At 54.3% G+C, this 18240-nt stretch overlaps 1 protein-coding gene across 4 annotated transcripts; it reads right to left on the bottom strand.

Annotated features, from left to right (window-relative positions):
- Positions 1-878: 878 nt before the first annotated feature.
- On the bottom strand, positions 879-12466 carry ST6GALNAC4 (ST6 N-acetylgalactosaminide alpha-2,6-sialyltransferase 4). 4 transcript variants are annotated; one of them, XM_039911754.1, is made up of 8 exons: positions 12454-12466; positions 11178-11246; positions 10279-10404; positions 8532-8600; positions 5990-6175; positions 4308-4720; positions 3772-3859; positions 881-3438 (listed from the first exon to the last, which is right to left on the bottom strand). In XM_039911754.1, the coding sequence occupies exons 4-8, from the start codon at positions 8541-8543 to the stop codon at positions 2740-2742; spliced, it is 1398 nt and encodes a 465-aa protein (XP_039767688.1). In that variant the 5' UTR covers positions 8544-8600; positions 10279-10404; positions 11178-11246; positions 12454-12466; the 3' UTR covers positions 881-2739. The 4 variants fall into 4 exon arrangements, with proteins under 4 accessions (XP_028918735.1, XP_039767688.1, XP_028918736.1 ...); XM_029062902.2 differs by lacking the exons at positions 10279-10404; positions 11178-11246; positions 12454-12466 and adding an exon at positions 9813-10006 and having other exon boundaries at positions 879-3438; XM_029062903.2 differs by lacking the exons at positions 10279-10404; positions 11178-11246; positions 12454-12466 and adding an exon at positions 9813-10005 and having other exon boundaries at positions 3152-3438; positions 3752-3859.
- Positions 12467-18240: the final 5774 nt, after the last annotated feature.

The following is an 18240-nucleotide window of genomic DNA, read 5'->3' as shown; positions in this document are numbered from 1 at the left end:
CTCAGTTACCTCATGTGTAAAAAAGGGATTAAGACTGAGAGCCCCATGTGGGACAGGGACTGTGTCCAAACTGATTAGCTTGTATCTACCCCAATGCTTAGAACAGTGCTTGGTACATAGAAAGTGCTTAACAGGTACCTTAATTACTATTATTATTGCTTTGCACACAGTAAGCGCTCAATAGCAGCATTATGTAGTGGATAGAACATGGGCCTGGGAGTCAGAAGGTCATGGGTTCTAATCCCGACTCCACCACTTGTCTGCTGTGTGACCTTGAGCAAGTCACTTCATTCATTCATTCATTCAGTCAGTCAGTCATATTTATTGAGCGCTTACTGTGTGCAGAACACTGTACTAAGTTCTTGGAATGTACAATTCGGCAACAGAGACAATCCCTGCCCAATAACGGACTCACAGTTTAAAACATAATGATGGTATTTATTAAGCGCTTACTATGTGCCAAGCACTGTTCTAAGCACTGGGATAGATACAAGGTTATCAGGTTGTCCCATCTGGGGCTCACTCTTGTTCCCCAGATGAGGTACCTAAGGCACAGGGAAGTTAAGTGACTTGCCCAAAGTCACACAGCTGACAAGTGGCGGAGTCGGAATTAGAACCCACAACTTCTGACTTCCAAGCTCGGGTTCTTTCCACTAAGCCACGCTGCTCTGTGCCTATCTCACCTATAAAATGGGGATTGAGACTATGAGCCCCCACATGGGAGAGGGACGCTATCCAACTCGAATTGCTTGTATCCACCCCAGTGCTCAGTACAGTGTCTGGCACATAGCAAGCGTTTAACAAATACCATTATTATTAATTAATATGATTGATTGACACTATTTCCCTTCCCCACCCCTCTTCTACAGAGCCACACTCCCAGAATCCAAAGTGACTTTATTGGCTAATTGCTTTGGTCTTCAATCCAAGGACACTTAGCAACAAAGGGACAGAGCATCTCAGGGCAAGGAAGAGGAAAGGTGGTCCCTTTCCAGAGTAGCTGATGTACTGACCGAGGCTCTGGACAGAAATCGCCCTGCCAGGCCAGACACCCTGAGATTGATGAGACATTTCATTATTCTAAAACTCATTTTCCCAACCAGATAGAGCTTGGGGCAAGGGTGAGTCTTTATTGCTGTTTCCATCTGATGAGCCAAGACCAGCCCTACCAAACCACGAGCTGATCTGATCCCGACGCAAGGAGGCCCATTACTGCAGAACCTAAACTAACCTTCATCTCCTGTGGGGAACTAGGGGTCTTCATGTCCTGTTTCCCGTGGGAGTGCATGGGGTACAGTACCACCCTAGAAGTGGCTGCATTTTCACAGGTGAAGTATGTGTGTGCGCGCGCACGCATGAGTGAATATGTGTGGAAAAATCCTTATGAGAATAGGTCTGAAATGCCCAAGGAGGAGGTAAATACCTGTCGGGCTATCCCTTTTGGGTGGCCAATAGTTCTTGGGGGTGTTGGGTGATGAGTCCTGCGTCTGCTGGGGGTGTGGAGGTTTCTAGACTCCAAGCTCATTGTGGGCAAGGAACCTCTCTGCTTACTCTGTCCTATTGTATATTCCCAAGCACTTAGTACAGTGCTCAATAAATACCACTGATCAATTGATTGAAAGGAGGCAGGATGGAGAAACTCACAGGGAAAGGACTGGGCTAGGGTAGGGAGAGAGGCCAGACTTACATTCCATCCTCTTCAGTCACATCCATTCAAGGGAGAGAACAGTTCACATAGTTGTTAACTTAACCCCCTTTCCACTCCCCAAGGGAGCTATCTGGCTGGGCTAGGAACACGACTCTTGCCCGGGCACTGAACATGGTGGTGAGGATGGACCAAAAAGCAGAAAATCTTCCTGTACAATCCTAACACCTGCTGGCAACTAGCAGGGGGGTGGTGATGGGATTTTAAGTCTCTTTCCCTAGAAAATCCTTTGCCCTAGGCCTCACTGCTCCCCTTAAGAAATGACTTACGTAGCCAGTGAGAGGCAACGAGACTCTCCATTGATCGGCAGCAGAGTCCCTCCTCATTCTTTTCCTAATGGCTGCTTACTGGCTCTGTCCCACTACCGTTGCGGGGTGGTGAGGGGGACTACTGACCCACCTTTGGTCATCTTGGAGGCCCTGCAAATACCCCTGCTGTTACGCTTCCAAAACCTCTCTGGGCAACTGAAGGGGAAATCCAGTGATTTGCTCACCCTGGCAAGCACCCCATCAGCTGGGCCTGAGGCAGCTGGCCTGATCTCTCGGCTCTAATCCCATCCCAGTCAGAGGGGGCTAGACCACCACTCAGCTTCCTCATTTGGGCACCAAGGCCTCTTGATTGTCCTTAAAGGTCACAGCCAAAGTCATTCTGCTGGTGAAGAGTGGCCTGATCTCCCCTTGACCTTTGTACAGCTCAAAGGTCCCACCCCAGGACTCCCAAAGGTCGGTTTCCTCCCACGGATTGGGGTCCCAGTGTCCGGGTTCTGGGAGGAAATGAAGGACGGGCCAGCCACCCTCTCTTTGTGTTGGAGGCAGGGAGGGGCGGTGGTGGAGGGGAGGATTAGGGGAGGGAAGTGGAAGGCGGTTGAGGGCTTCATGGGAAGACCTTACCTGATCCCAACCGTGGCCCCACTGTGATCCCAGTCTGTCCAGACCTTGATCTTCCATCCTCCCAGGCCCATTCCCTCACACCCAGGTGCCAGGGAGAAGCAGGAGAGGGGGACATTTGTTCAGGTAGATGTGGGGATGTTTCCCTCACTCCAGTGGGCATGCCTGACTGGGGCCCGGGGCTGGCCGCCCCCTCCCATGAAAATTCATTTCCAGCAAAATCACATACAAAAGACGCAGAATCAGGTTTCCTCCAAACTTCCAGCAGTAGTGGGACAGGGAGGAGGAGAAGAATTCTGCCTTCCTTCCTCTTCCCGGATCTCTCCAGAGATCCCGGGGAGCAGTCGCTAGTTCCGGAAACTGGAAGCCATCAGACTTATAAATTAAACCTTCCAGGTTCGGAGTCAGGGCTGAGACCCGAGGCTGCCTGGGGAGTGGGCTGGTCCCTCTCCCCTTCAGGTCCCGCTGGGCAACCCCGTGCATCAGAAGAGACTCGGCTAAAGGCCGGAGAAGCGTGCTGGTGCTGAGGAAAGCTTCTGGGGAGCCTGGAGCTGCCGAGACCAGCCCGGGGGCCAGGATGGGTCGAGAGGTGCTGGTGGTGCCCCTTGCCCATGTGGGGAGTTGGGGTCCTGGGGGCGGTCTCCTCCCTGCCTGCCCTAGTCCCCCTGCCAGGAAGGATGGGTGAAGACGATGTCCCGTTTCTTGGCCCAGCGGGAGAAGACGGCCTTCTCTGTGATGAAGCGGTGGGCCCCGCGGGGAGCCCGCTCGTGGGCCAGGTACATGCGACACTCGTCCAGCTTGCCCTTCTCGAAGTAGTGATAAGGCACGGAGGGAGGGCTCTTCTCTCTGTGGAACAGCGGGGAGAGGGGATGGGTCAACGGCCAGCCCAGGACTCCAACCGGATGCCGCTCGGCCGGAGGGGATGGACCCTGAAGTCTGGGTTTCTCTCCTGGCTGTGTGAACGAGGTGGTGCGAGGGGGGTTAGTCGCTACAAGTTTAGGAGGGGAGGGTAGAGTCCCATAAAGGTCTGACTGAGGCAGGCTCCACTGAAGGTTCACCAGCGAGGCCAGGGAATCCCCTCCTCAGTCTTGGGAAGCGGCACTCTTCTGGCCACCCAGTCAGCTTCTCACCCTCCCCATCCCCCCGCCCGCCACCGGACCTGCAGTAGCTGTCGCTGACCATGCCGTAGACCACGATCCGCTCACACAGCTCCATCGCCAGGATCATGGTGAACCAGCCGGTGCTCAGGAAGGAGCCTGATTTCATCCTGGGAGGGATAGGCAGGCTCCCTCAGCTCTGCCCTCAGCCCCCCAGCTCCCCCACGCCCCAGGGTCACCTCACACGCCTCACCGGGGTCTGCTGGGGCTGACCTCACCAGCGCCTCCCCTTGACACAGATTCCCAGGAAAAGCAAACCCCAAGTACAGCCGATCCCACTACTTTTGACCCCATTGCCTGATTTTCAGAGGATCCAGCCTGATTTCTTTGAGTCCCGTGGGCCTGACCTTGTTCTCATGACTGCTTTAACCCTATGCCGCCAACTTCCACTTTGGAGCAGGGGCAGGGGACCAAGAACATATGGGAGAGCACCAGGGGCGGGGGACCAAGAACATTTAGGAGAGCACTCTTCTAATGGTGCCGAGCTCCGGAGGCCCGGAGCACCTTTCTGTTGAAGCGGAGCATGCGGCGGGCGCAGGGTGGCCCCGTGGCACTCACCGGTTCTTGCCGGTCTCGTTCTGGAAGACCTCGTCGCAATAGGCCATCATGTGGTCGGTGAGGGTGTAGAGCTGCAGCCCAGGGTACATCTCCTTCACCTTCAGCAAGGTGCGGTAGGTGGAGCCCCCCGCATCCCGGTTCATGTGCTTCCCGGGCCCCCACACCACGTACACCGTCTCCCTGGACTGGCCGAAGAAGTAGGACTGGTTGCGGAGGAGCAGGGGAACGCTGGTGTGCGAGACCACCCGCAGGGTGCTGCGGTTGCCCACGTCCGCCTCGTAGCCGGCCGTGGGCGCCTGGTTCATGCGCAGCACGCACTCCGTCCTGTCGATCTCCGGCCCCCTCCGGGAGCCCAGCATCTGGCCCGAGCTGGACACCACCGCACAGCAGCCACACGGGGAGCGGACCAGCGGCTGTGGATTGGAGAAGGATGTTAACTGGCCAGGCGCTGCTGGTCGGCCGCAGAGGAGGGGCGGTGCCTTCCTCTCAACCCCCAAGATGCGGCTTGGGTGAGCACCCTCCCGCGGGCAATCGAAAGACCAGCTGGTGAATGGGAGAGAGGGGTTCTGGGGATGTGGAGGGTGATCAGCCCGGCCTTGGCCAAGAGGAGGCCTGAGCCCCTCCCTCAGTCTTCCTCCACCCTAGCTCCAGCTGTCTCTCTTCTGCCTCCTTAAAGGATACTACGGGAGGGGGACTTTGATCACAGCAAGAGAGGATGATAGGAAGTAAAGGAAGAGACTTCCTGCAAGAAGAGGGAGACACTGAACCAGGGCATTTGGAAAGGTCCCTGCCCCAGAAGTTCTTCACTAATAATAATAACAATAATAATAATGATAGTATTTATTAAGCACTTACTATGCGCCAAACACTGTACTAAGTCCTGGAGCAGACACAAGATAATCAGGTCCCATAAGGAGCTCACAGTCTAAGTAGACTGTACTGAATCCCCATTTCGCAAATGAGGGAACTGAGACAATGAGAAGGGAAGTGACTTGCCCAGGGTCATATAGCAGACAAGTGGTAGAGGCAAGGTTAGAATTTAGGTCCTCTAACACCCAGGCCTATGCTCATTTCCCTAGGCCATGCTGTTTTTCACTAAGATAGACACACCTCTTTCCAAAGGCAAGAGGAAGCAGTGGTGCCAGAAGAGAGCAGAGGAGCCTTCCAGGGCCAAGGCTGCATGAGGAGCCTGGGGGCAGGGAAGGGGTGACCAGCTGCTGAGCTCCAGAACCTCCAGAACACACACACACACAAACACACACACACACCATGCCACCCACCTTCCCACCTACCCATCCTAAGGAGCCCCACCCTAACAGTTGAGAACTTAGCTGGGGAGCAAGTCTTACCTGTCTGCTTTCTCCCATCTATTAACAATAAGGATAATAATCATGGTATTTGTCGAGTGTGTACCATGCGACAAGTGCTCTGCTAAGTGCTGGGGCAGATAAGAGATAATCGGGTTGGACACCTTCCCGGTCCCTCAGGGGGCTCTTCTCCAGCTTCATTTCCCTCCTCCACACCCCCATGCCCCACTCCCTTCTCACCACCCCCCACCACCCCCCAGCTTCGGCCAAGACTTGGGATCTTTCCATACCAGTGGCCGGAGCTTATTTATGGCTATCGAGGCCTAGCACCAGGCAGAGCCCTAACGGGCTGGGAGTTTGACCCAAGATGCTCACCTTCCCATCGGGAACGCTGCTGTAGCCCTGGAAGCGCAGGGGGCCAGGCACGGTGGGCCAGGGGCGGTCAGGCTGGCGCCGCGGCTGGCACATGTGCCAGCAGAGCCCGGAGCAAAGCTGGCCGCAGAGGAGGACGTACAAGGCGGTGCCGACCAGGAGACACAACAGAATCAGAAAGAGGCGGCCCTGGAGGAGGAAGGAGGCAGCATAGGGGAGCGTCACAAACACTGGGCATTCATTCATTCATTCAATCATATTGATTAAGCGCTTACTGTGTGCAGAGCACTGTACTAAACGTTTGGGAGAATATAATACAACAGTCAACAGACACAGGCCCCTGGAAAGGACTCTCAATTTCCAGGCCCAAAACCAGACCACAGTTCCCAGATAAAGCCCTGACTGGGGGCCTCCAGTGGGAGTCCTACTGACCACCTCTCTGGGCCAGTGTCCACCAGGCTGCGGCAGGGAAGGCTTTGGGGGCTCTCACTCTCTCTGCCACATTCTGTCCCTCTCCCCTCTGCCTAAGTCTTCTTCCTCTCTGCTGTGCGATTCTGGAGCACATGATCTGGGTAAACAGCAGCCGGAAGAGCCAAAAGTCAAGGAACCCTTGAGAAGAGATCCCATCACCTACCACATGACGAATTCGCTATGTTGATTTTATGCAAAACTGTCCCCACACACACACTTGGGCTCACTTCCTCCTCCACCTCCTCTTCCCCATGCAGCACGGTGAGCTACTCTTTCCTGCCTGCAGGCCCTGGAGATTTTCTCCCAAACTGCTGCCCCTCAGAGATTTCCCAAACCAACCCTCTCTGTCATTCCCCAAGCAGAGCCTAGAACTGACCGCATGGCAGGTCTGCTGACTGTCCGTTGGCTTTCTCTAGACCGTAGAATCAACCACCAGCTGGTGGGGGGAAGGATACTTATAACTCACCCCCAGAGCCTCTCCCCCGCCACTGATCAGAAAGCAGAGCAGGGAGCTGAGGGCCTGCCCTCCCCACCCCTCCAAGGGCTTACTGAGGGCTTTGCATCTTTCAACAGGAGCGACAACTAAAAATTGGCAAAAGAGGATGCGACGTTGGGGGTCTGATATCTGGCCGGGTCGGCTAACGGTTGGACCAGATAACAGCCGGTTATGTATTTGCTACAACCACAAGAGTTAAAATACGGTATCTTTTATCCAGCCTGGGTTTTGGCTGAACTAAATATAACCGTCCCCACTCTCTCCCTCTCCCTCCTCCGCCCCCACAGCCTCTGTCTACATTACAATACTCAGAATTTCCTCCCCACATCCAGGGATGGGGAAAGGAAGACCCTTCGGGAGGGAGGAGCTGTGGGTGGGACCTGTACGGGACTCTAGACACAGGAAGAGTTCTCGAGCCACAAGAATTCTGGAGAATTCCGGTAGACCGGTCCCGGGCCTCTGGACATATGGTGTGATTTTCTCTCCAACCACCGGCAGGAAATGAAGGAGCTAGACCGGAGGTAGCAAGGGGCTGGGGGATGGGCGGGCGGGTCGAAGCAGAGGCGAACAGCTACAGGGTCATTCCTCTTCCAGAGCTGGGGCCCTGGCTCGACCAGAGACTCATGCAGACAGGTGAGGGCATGGGTCTCTCTCCATGGCCTATGACCTACACCCTCCATCCATCTCTGATCTCCACTGGGCTCCCCACATACACCCTAAGGAAAAGGGAGAAATTCAGTAAAAACCCACAAAGTATAAACTTAAATGTGATGACCTCTGTAGAGCCCAGAATGTTTCTCTGTGTCTGTAGTCACCTTCTTCTTCTATGTTTATGTTTCTGCCCCAGAATTTGTGTCTATGTTTGTGGGTCTGTCCTGCATCTCCCGTGAGGCCTTCTTCCTCCTCTGCTCCCCAGCCACCCGAGCCCCCGGCTCACAGCCTGGTCCTGGCTGGCCCTGTCTTATCCTCCTGCTCAGTCAGCTGCCCACGTCAGCTTTGTGGACTTAGAAGGGCTGAGCCCGGGTCTTGGATTCTCCTCCAAATCCAGATGCCCCGCCTAGGCCCTGCTGACCAGCACACTTAGTCCCTCCTGGTTGGACACTGGGTCTGGGACCCAGGAAGAGGGAGAACCAGAGCGCATACAAGGCTGGGCTGGGAACCTGGAGTGTCCGGGTCTCTGATCTCTGACCCTAAGAGGTCTTCATAGTCTGATTGGCTGATGGGCTGGAGAAAACCCCCTCCAGCAATCACCAGGAAATAAAGAAAATCCATTTATCTCCTGCAGAGGAATTAAAAGGTTCAGTTCTAGTCTCCTTGGTGATTAGGAGCTTCTCCGAGTTTCTCTCTCTCTCTCTTTCTCTCTCTCCACTCCAATCACCCTCTGCTCAAGCCAACCATCCTTCCTTTCCGCATCAAGGACCTCTCCCTCAGTCTCCCCAACCTATCAAGGAGGGACCGGGGTGACCCCAAATCCTCCATGGGTGAAAAGGACACCCCAGATTCTCAAGCAGCAACAAGACCACGGTTGCTTAAGCTTCCCCCAGGCTTTCCTCAGGCTTGGCCCTCTCAGTTACTCACTCTTGTCTTCATTCTTCAGTCTGTTATCCGGTGAGGATGTCTCTCCGGAGGGAGCCCAGCGAGCAGGACCTGCCGAAGTCCCAGCCACAGCAGTGTCAGTGAGTGGCTCCCTCCAAGCCCCCTGAGGCCCCTGCCCTGCCCGACCCGGGCCCTATCAGATCAATGAAACCTCTCAGGCTTCCGCCTCCCGAGGACCAGCTCGGTTCCCGCGGATCTGGGACCACCGCCTCTGCCCTCCCCTTCGGGAGGCCCTCGAGGGGCTCTCAAACTTCTCTTCCACACCCTGGGGAGGGGCGAGGGAGGAGGGGTCCAGGCCAGGGTCTGGGATCTGGGCCTTGCCCCGAATCAAGCCTTCTCCCAAAGGGGAACAGGACCCAGACCTGGCATGCCTGGCTCCGGACCCCTGAAGACTGGGGCTCCCCATGCCTGGAGCCCCACCCTGGAGGAGGGGTGTATCTCTAGTCCCTTCCCACCCACCCCCCGCCACCACCCGCTCTTCGGTCCCTCGGATAAGGGACAGTTCACTCCGCAACAAACACACACACACCCGGCGAAAGGATCAGTCCTCGTAGTGCCCCGAAAAAGTGCCGGTCCACTTCTCCCCTCCACCCATAAATGGCTAGCCCACTCCCCCCAAAAGGGTCAGTCTACCCCTCCGATAAAAGGCCAGTCCCCTTCCTCCCACCTAAAGGCCCAGTCTACTCCCCGCATCATAAAGGCCCAGTCCATTCCTCCCCAACCATAAAGGGCCAGTCTACTCCCCCCAATACAGGGCCAGTCTATTCCCCCTCCCCCCCATAAAGGACCAGTCTACTCCCCCCAATACAGGGCCAGTCTATTGCCCCCCTTCCATAAAGGGCCATTCCACTCCTGCCCCCACTCCTATACAGGGCCAGTCTACTTCCCAGCGCTGAGTACAGTGCCTGGCACATAGTAAGCGCTTAACAGATATTATTATTATTATTTTAAAGGGTCAGTCCATGCCACCCTTCTATAAAGGGCCAGTCCACTCCCCAGCGCTGAGTACAGTGCCTGGCACATAGTAAGCGCTTAACAAATGCGTTTCTTCTTCCTATTATTATAAAGGACCAGTCCACCCCTCATAAAGGGCCAGTCCAGTCCCCGGACAAAGGGCAGGTCCACTCCCAAGTGCCCGGGGCCCGCTAAAGGGCCAGTGCCTCCCCGGGGCCCGTCCGGGGAGAGGTGCGGTGCGTTGCGGTGCTGTGCGGTGCGGTGGGTCCCGGGCCCGCGGTCGGGGAGCCCCGGGGCTGTGTTGCCTACCGGGCCGGGAGGCTGCGCCTCGTCTGCCGCTGTCGATCCGCTACTTGGCGCCGCTCCATCTCCGGGCCCGGGGCCCGGGGCGACCCTCCGCCCCGCGGCCGGGGAAGGGGGATGGGGGAACGGCCGTCGGGAACCGCCCCCCCCGGGGAACCGGGACCCGAGCGCCCGCAGCCCGGGCCTCTGCCGGGGGAGGCCGAGGGGAGGAGCCTCACGGAAGAGGCCCGGCTGCCTGGCTCCCCGCGCCCGCCTCCCTCTCCTCCCCATCCCTCCCTCCCTCCCCTCCTCCCACAATCCGTCTTTGTGGTCCTGAAAATTTTCCCTCCATCTGGATGCGTCCCGCCTTTCTCGGATCCCACCTCCTCCCTCCTCCCAACACCCCCCCCGCCACTGCAAGCGCCTCTAGGACTTCCCCCCGGCGCCTAGTCTACTGCTAGCGTCTAGTGCAGAGCCCTGTGCGACAGGGGACCTTGGCCGAATCCGTTTGAATCGCCTCCGACACTGTCTCTGTTGGACGCAGTCCCGGTTCTGCCACTTGTCTGCTGGGTGACCTTGGACCGGCCACTTCACTTCCTCTGGGCCTCAGTTACCTACTCTGTAAAATGGGGATTGAAGACTGTGAGTCCCACATGGAACAGGGGCAATGTCCAACTCGATTTGCTCCCATCCACCTCAGCGCTTAGTAGGTCGTGGGTTCTAATCCCGCCTCCGCCACTTGTCAGCTGTGTGACTTTGGGCAAGTCACTTCGCTTTTCTGGGCCTCAGTTACCTTATCTTTCATTCATTCAATAGTATTTATTGAGCGCTTACTATGTGCAGAGCACTGTACTAAGCGCTTGGAATGAACAAGTCGGCAACAGATAGAGACAGTCCCTGCCATTTGACGGGCTTAAAATAGGGATGAACCATGGGACAACCTGGTTACCTTGTATCCCCCCCCCCCCCGCCAGCGCTTAGAACAGTGCTTGGCACATAGTAAGCACTTAACAAATGTCATCATTACAGTGCCTGGCACATAGTAAGCGCTTAGCAAATACCATCGTTATTATTAGTAATCGTATTTATTGTGCACTTATTGGGTGCAAAGCACCATACTAAATGCTTACCTACCCCGTTTCCTCGCTCCCATCTGGCAGGCATCCTTCCCTGTCCCGCCACTGACCATCGTGACCCTCTCCCCCGCTCCCCAAGTCCAGTTCATTCCTCTGGCTCCATCGCCCCTCCCTCACCCCCATCACTTCATCCCATCCACTCCCTTCCCCCTCGGGTACCCCTCAAGCTCCTCCCTAGGGTGCCCCCATTCCTACCTCTCCCGCCACCATCCCTCTTTCAGATCTTAACCCCCGACTGCCCTGGAGCGTCACCCACCTGACCGGTCCAACCCAGAGTAGAGGAGGAGCAGCCGCCGGGCCCCCTCTCCACTTGCTGTCCCCGTTCCTGAAATGACGAGCCTTTTCAGATCATCGATGAAACTGAAAAACCCCGACTTCATGGGATGGTTTCCGGTTGGCCTCCGGCTGTCATTTCCCCCAAATTGACTGTCCAAGTCCAACAATCCTCTCCAAGCCTCTGGGCCTCTGGGCAGGACTGGCATTTCCTGTGGAACACTGCGTCCCTCCCCCTGCCCTTCCTCCTTTGGTCCTCAGTGTGCCTAAACAATTAGAAGGTGGAGGGTGGTGGGGAGGGGTTCCCGTCCTCAGGAAGGAGGGAGCTTCAGTGACACCCCTCTAGCCTGCTTGAATACAACAAGGTTCTTGGAGACCCTCAGGAAATCAGTCAATGGTATTTATTGACGGCTTACGTGTACTAAGCACTTGGGAGAGTACTATACAACAAAAAACAGAAGCATTCCCTGACCACAAAGGGCTAAAGTCTATAGTCAGAACTTCCGCCCCTAGTTCTAGAGCCTCTCCTTCCAATCAGTCAATCCATCAGTGGCATTTACTGAAGGATTACTCCGTGATATGAACTGTACTAAAGGAGTGGGGGTTAGATCAGAAGCAACGTGGCCTAGGGGAAAGATCACGGGCCTGGGAGGCAGAGGACCTGGGTTCTAATCCCCATTCCACCACTTGTCTGCTGCGTGACCTTGGGCAAATCACTTCACTTCTCTGTGCCTCAGTTACCTAATTTGTAAAATAGGGATTAAGACCGTGAGCCCCATATTGGACATGGAACTGTGTCCATCCTGATTATCTCTCCTCTCTGGACTGTAAACTCACTGTGGGGAGGGAACATGTACAACTCTATTGTATTGTACCTCTCCCAGGCTCTTAGTACAGTGCTCTGCACACAGTAAGAGCTCAATAGGATGAAGGGGGTCATTGGTAAAGTTCTGGAGGATCACTGTAAAATCGGAGAAACAGAGAAAGAAGGTGAGAATGGGAGCAAAATGGTTCCAAAGGTTGGAGGTAAGGGCTCTGGAGGGGTAGGGGGGCCGTACATGACTGCACAGGGAAAGAGAGGGTGGGGTGGTGGGATGGTGTGAAAGGGGTACGGAGGCAAGAAGGAAGCCAACTCTTCTCACTTTCCCAGTGACAATGACGAAAAGTAGGGGCAGGGAACAAAGGGGCAGGGGGAGTGAGTCTGGACCCCTCTTCCCCCAGAGTGCCTCTTCCCAGAGCCCCCCATATAGGATCCTTACCTTTTAGGCCTACCTCCCTCTCCCTGCGCTGAAATCCATGGCATTTGCTCCCGGAGTCACAGCCCTTGGATAGGGAAGTCACTCTCTCACCCGTCGCTCATTTCTGGACCAGAGACCTAGGCATATTTAATCTGAATCTGAAAACATACAATCTAACACATTCCCTGCCAAAGAGCCCCAGGCCAGGGGAACAGGCAATTAGACACTGTGGCTTTCATTATCGTTTAATAAAGCCCTCGGGGGCGGGTTCTAACACCCGGAACTAGGGCACACCCACATTTCCTGGATCCGATGGTAGGCTCTGTCTTCTCAGGAGAGGTCACAGCTGGCATTGTCGAGCCTTCTGCCTGCAGGGAGCAACATGGACTAGTGGATAGACCACGGGCCTTGGAATCAGTAGGTCGTGGGTTCTAATCCCGCCTCTGCTTGGAGAAGCAGCGTGGCTCAGTGGAAAGAGCCCGGGCTTGGAAGTCAGAGGTCAGGGGTTCGAATCCCGGATCTGCCACTTGTCAGCTGTGTGACTGTGGGCAAGTCACTTAACTTCTCTGAGCCTCAGTTCCCTCATCTGTGAAATGGGGATTAAAACTGTGAGCCCCACGTGGGACAATCTGATCACCCTGTATCTACCCCAGCGCTTAGAACAGTGCTCTGCACATATTAAGCGCTGAACAAATACCAACATTATTATTACTTGTCTTGTGACCTTAGGCAAATCACTTCAGTTCTCTGTGCCTCAGTTACCTCATCTGTAAAATGGGATTAAAGAGTGGGAGCCCCTAGTGGGATACGAACGGTGTCCAACCTGATTTGTTTGTTTTTCTCCCCACAACACTTAGTACAGTGCCTGGCACACAGTAAGTGCTTAACAAGTACCAAAATTATTGCACCCCCATCTGTGTGCCAGGCCCCACAGCCAGGAAGTCCCTCACCCCAACCCCAGACCGCCCAGATAGACCTGGCTGGGGATTTTCCTCCACCCCGGGGGATTTTTAAGGAATGTCCAATTTCCATGGTCTCTGGGATTTTTACAGGGCAGCACAAAGGTCTTGACCAGGATTTTTGCGCAGGTCACATCCCCAAATATGAATGAGGGAAAGTGTTTATAGTACAGCACAAATGGTCTGCCCATCACCACTCACCCACCCTCTCGTCCCTGCCAGTCACATTCCCACTAGGGCCCCGAGTGCGGTGAGTGAGGAGGTGGGCAAGGGTGCAACCCATGGCAAAATGCAAGACCTATTTGTGGCTGAAGTGACCGCAGCAGACTATCGAGGCTGCCCCAGCACCATGGCCAGGAGGGTGGTTGCTCTGTTAGCCGCTGCAGGCATCGCCACCCACCTTAAGCCATTGATTTCTCTGGATACCCGCTGGGCCCTCACGATTCCCAAAGCTTCCACCAGACCAGTCACTCACTGCTGCTCTAATTGGATGCTGTCCATACTTACTGGTGACCCAGCTCCAAGACCTGGATAATTGAGTGCCCAAACTTCTTCCCAGGAAACTGACTCCACAGTTTCTTCCGCCTCCTAGGGTGGATAAAGACCTTAGTCAATTTTCACATTAAAATGTCACTGCCTGGATCACTGTCCTGAGGACTGTCATTTTTCTGTTTGGCTTGCGCCTAACCCCAGGGCTTACAACAGTTTTTGGTACATAGTGAGTGCTTAACAAATCCGCACCCGGGAAACTCTCAGTAAATATCACTGATTGATGAACAAACATCATTGTCATTATTATTTCCCAATTTTCCACTTTGGGGTTTTCTGCCCCACCTGGGTCTTGGGCCCATAGCTCCAACCCGGGGAATGGGGAACAGGGAAAGGGGAGACCAATGGGTAGGGACTGGTGAAAGCTCTGGCTTCCACTTGGGAAATGCTGCCAGAAGAGCTTCGCTCCAAAGGGGTCCCACCCGGGATTGAAATCCTGCAGGCCGGGGGGTACCCAGGCCTACAGCTGTGGCCTTAGAACACATCAACCATAGTTCTCAAATTTGGTAAGTAACCGAGAGGGAGGGTATGGAATTCTTCAATGCACGGACAGTCTCATCTATCTGGGATGGTATGCCGCGAGGGTCCTGCCCTGAGGCGGAGGGAATGGACTGGATGACCTCTCAGTGTTTCTCTTTAGCCCTGTCGATCTCACAAGGAGCAATGAGCATATCTCAGTGGATCAATCAATCAATCAGTGGTATTTATTGAGTGCTTACAGTGGGTGCTCCAAGAATACCCCTACAGAGTTATGGGCTAGGTTGGGCTTGGGTTAGCTTGGTTAGAGAACTGGGAACCTGAGGCCACTGCCAAGTGTTCAGGGACTACTACCCCCTGTGGCTAGCCTGGCCTGTGCTGCAACTGCCCACGATGAGCACTGTGGCTAGCCTGGACCTGTGCTGCAAGCTAGCCATGAGATGCCTAGTCCCATCTGCTCTGCAACTTTCCAGATGAGCACTGCGGCTAGCCCAACCTGCACTGAGCCTGCTCAGGATGGCCTGGTGGCTAGTCAGATGAGAGGCTGCCTTGACCCTCTCCCCTCTTTTTCCCTTCTCCCTCCCCACTCCTGCCCCTGCCCCCTCCACCTCCTCCTCAAGGCACCACTCTGTGCTGAGAAGAGCTCAGCAGAGCAAAGACCAGGAGAAAGACGGGAGGGGCAGGCCACTGCTCTGCCCCTTCTGCCATAGAAACATAGCAATTATCACGGTATTTGTTAAGCGCTCACTCTGGGCTGGGCATCATCCCTCCTTCCTCATATCGACAATTTCTCTCCCCCGCTTCAAAGCCTTATTGAAGGCACATCTCCTCCAAGAGGCCTTCCCCTAAGCCCTTTTCCTTTTCTTCAACACCGTTCTGTGTCATCCCGTCTTGCTCCCTCTACTCAGCCCCACAACATACCTTATGAACATACCTGTGATCTATGTATTTATTTATTTATTGTCTGTTTCTCCCTCTAGACTGTAAGCTCGTTTTGGGAAGGGAATGTGTCTGTTAGGTTGTTACACTGTACTCTTCCAAGCGCTTAGTACACTGCTCTGCATACAGTATGTGCTCAGTACATACAAATAACTGACTGACAGATCATGGAGCCCCCAGATGTCAGCAGTGATTCCAGCCCAAACTGTAGACACCACGGGAAGACTGCTTGTATCCATCCCAGCACTTAGTACAGTGTCTGGCATACAGTTAGCGCTTAACAAAGACCACAATTATTATTATTATTATTATTACTGCGGGCAGGGGGGGTAAGTAGATGATCTTTTCTGGGGTAGGGTGTGGGTGGGTGGGGATTCTTTTGGGCAGGGTTAGGCATTCCTGTAGGTCTCTTTGCCTTGCTGTCTGTACTGCTGTGTCCTGCTCACCCGCCCAGGACCTTCAATTGCTAGGCCAAGAAGAGTAGCATGGCCTAGTGGAAAGAGCACAGGCCTGGGAGTCAGAAAGACCTGGGTTCTAATCCTGGATCTGCTATATGCCTGCTGTGTGACTTTGGGCAAGTCACTTCACTTCTCTGTGCCTCAGTTACCTCATTTGTAAAATGGGGATTCTCAATACCTGTCCTCCTTCTTACTTAGATTGTGAACCCTGTGTGAGACAAGGACTGTCTGACCTGATTATCTTTCATCGTCCCTTGAGTTTAGAACAGTGCTTGACACATATATGCACTTAACAAATACCACATTTATTATTATTACTATTATTCAGGCTTTCTCACCAGAGCTTCATAACTTCTATTTTTAACCACTCAATCTCCAAGGGCTCCTTCCCCTCTGCCTTCAAACATGCCCACGTCTCCCCCATCCTAAAAAAACCCGCTCTTGACCCCACTTCCCCCTCCAGTTATCGTCCTATCTCCCTACTACCCTTCCTTTCCAAAATCTTAGAACGAGTCGTCTACAATCGATGCCTAGAATTCCTTAACTCCCATTCTCTCCTAGACCCCCTCCAATCTGGCTTCCGTCCCCTCCACTCTACCGAGACTGCTCTCTCTAAGGTCACCCATGACCTCCTTCTTGCCAAATCCAATGGCTCCTACTCCATTCTGATCCTCCTTGACCTCTCTGCTGCCTTTGACACTGTCGACCATCCCTTCCTCCTCCATACCTTATCTCACCTTGGCTTCACGGACTCTGTCCTCTCCTGGTTCTCCTCTTACCTCTCTGGCCGATCATTCTCGGTCTCCTACGCTGGAGCCTCCTCCCCCTCCCATCCTTTAACTGTTGGAGTTCCTCAAGGGTCAGTTCTTGGCCCTCTTCTGTTCTCCATTTACACTCACTCCCTCGGTGAACTCATCCGCTCTCACGGCTTTGACTACCATCTCTACGCAGATGACACGCAGATCTACATCTCCGCCCCTGTCCTCTCCCCCTCCCTTCAGGCTCGCATCTCCTCCTGCCTCCGGGATGTCTCCACCTGGATGTCGGCCCGCCACCTAAAACTCAACATGAGCAAGACTGAGCTCCTCATCTTCCCTCCCAAGCCCGGTCCGCTCCCAGACTTCTCCATCACCGTGGATGGCACGACCATCCTTCCCGTCCCGCAGGCCCGCAATCTCGGTGTCATCCTTGACTCGTCCCTCTCGTTCACCCCACACATCCTATCCGTTACCGAGACCTGCCGGTTTCACCTCTACAATATCGCCAAGATCCGCCCTTTCCTCTCCACCCAAACGGCTACCTTACTATTACGGGCTCTCGTTATATCCCGGCTAGACTACTGTGTCAGCCTTCTCTCTGACCTCCCTTCCTCCTCTCTCGCCCCGCTCCGGTCTATTCTTCACTCCGCTGCCCGGCTCATCTTCCTGCAGAAACGATCTGGGCATGTCACTCCCCTTCTTAAACAACTCCAGTGGTTGCCTATCGACCTCCGCTCCAAACAAAAACTCCTCACTCTAGGCTTCAAGGCTCTCCATCACCTTGCCCCTTCCTACCTCTCCTCCCTTCTCTCTTTCTACCGCCCACCCCGCACGCTCCGCTCCTCTGCCGCCCACCTCCTCGCCGTCCCTCGGTCTCGCCTATCCCGCCGTCGACCTCTGGGTCACGTCCTCCCGCGGTCCTGGAACGCCCTCCCTCCTCACCTCCGCCAAACTGATTCTCTTTCCCTCTTCAAAACCTTACTTAAAAATCACCTCCTCCAAGAGGCCTTCCCAGACTGAGCTCCTCTTCCCCCTCTACTCCCTCTGCCATCCCCCCTTTACCTCTCCGCAGCTAAAGCCTCATTTTCCCCTTTTCCCTCTGCTCCTCCACCTCTCCCTTCCTATCCCCACAGCACTGTACTCGTCCGCTCGACTGTATATATTTTCGTTACCCTATTTATTTTGTTAATGAATTGTACATCGCCTTGATTCTATTTAGTTGCCATTGTTTTTACGAGATGTTCTTCCCCTTGACGCTGTTTAGTGCCATTGTTCTTGTCTGTCCGTCTCCCCCGATTAGACCGTAAGCCCGTCAAACGGCAGGGACTGTCTCTATCTGTTGCCGACTTGTTCATCCCAAGCGCTTAGTACAGTGCTCTGCACATAGTAAGCGCTCAATAAATACTATTGAATGAATGAATGAATGAATCTCCAGAAAGAGAAGACTCTTAGGGAGAAGGAGCATGACCTAGCATAAAGAGTAAGGACCTGTAAATCAGAGGACCTATGTTCTAATCCTGTCTCTGCCTCTTTTCTGCTATGAGATCTTGGGCATGTCAGTTCACTTCTCTGTACCTCAGTTACCTCATTTGTAAAATGAGGGATTAAAACTGTGAAAACTACTTGGAACATGGACTGTGTCCAACCTGATTAACTTGTATCTTCCCC

Source organism: Ornithorhynchus anatinus, chromosome 4, assembly GCF_004115215.2.
Source record: "Ornithorhynchus anatinus isolate Pmale09 chromosome 4, mOrnAna1.pri.v4, whole genome shotgun sequence".
In the NCBI taxonomy this organism is placed as follows: domain Eukaryota; kingdom Metazoa; phylum Chordata; class Mammalia; order Monotremata; family Ornithorhynchidae; genus Ornithorhynchus; species Ornithorhynchus anatinus.
This window is presented reverse-complemented; position numbering and strand designations above follow the sequence as displayed.

What these genes read in the sequence shown, in the direction of transcription:
- ST6GALNAC4 (XM_039911754.1), bottom strand. An exon ending in GCAGCGTTCCCGATGGGAAG is followed by an intron (nt 4,721 to 5,989) that starts GTGAGCATCTTG and finishes TCCAATCCACAG; the next exon opens with CCGCTGGTCCGCTCCCCGTG. An exon ending in AACGAGACCGGCAAGAACCG is followed by an intron (nt 3,860 to 4,307) that starts GTGAGTGCCACG and finishes TATCCCTCCCAG; the next exon opens with GATGAAATCAGGCTCCTTCC.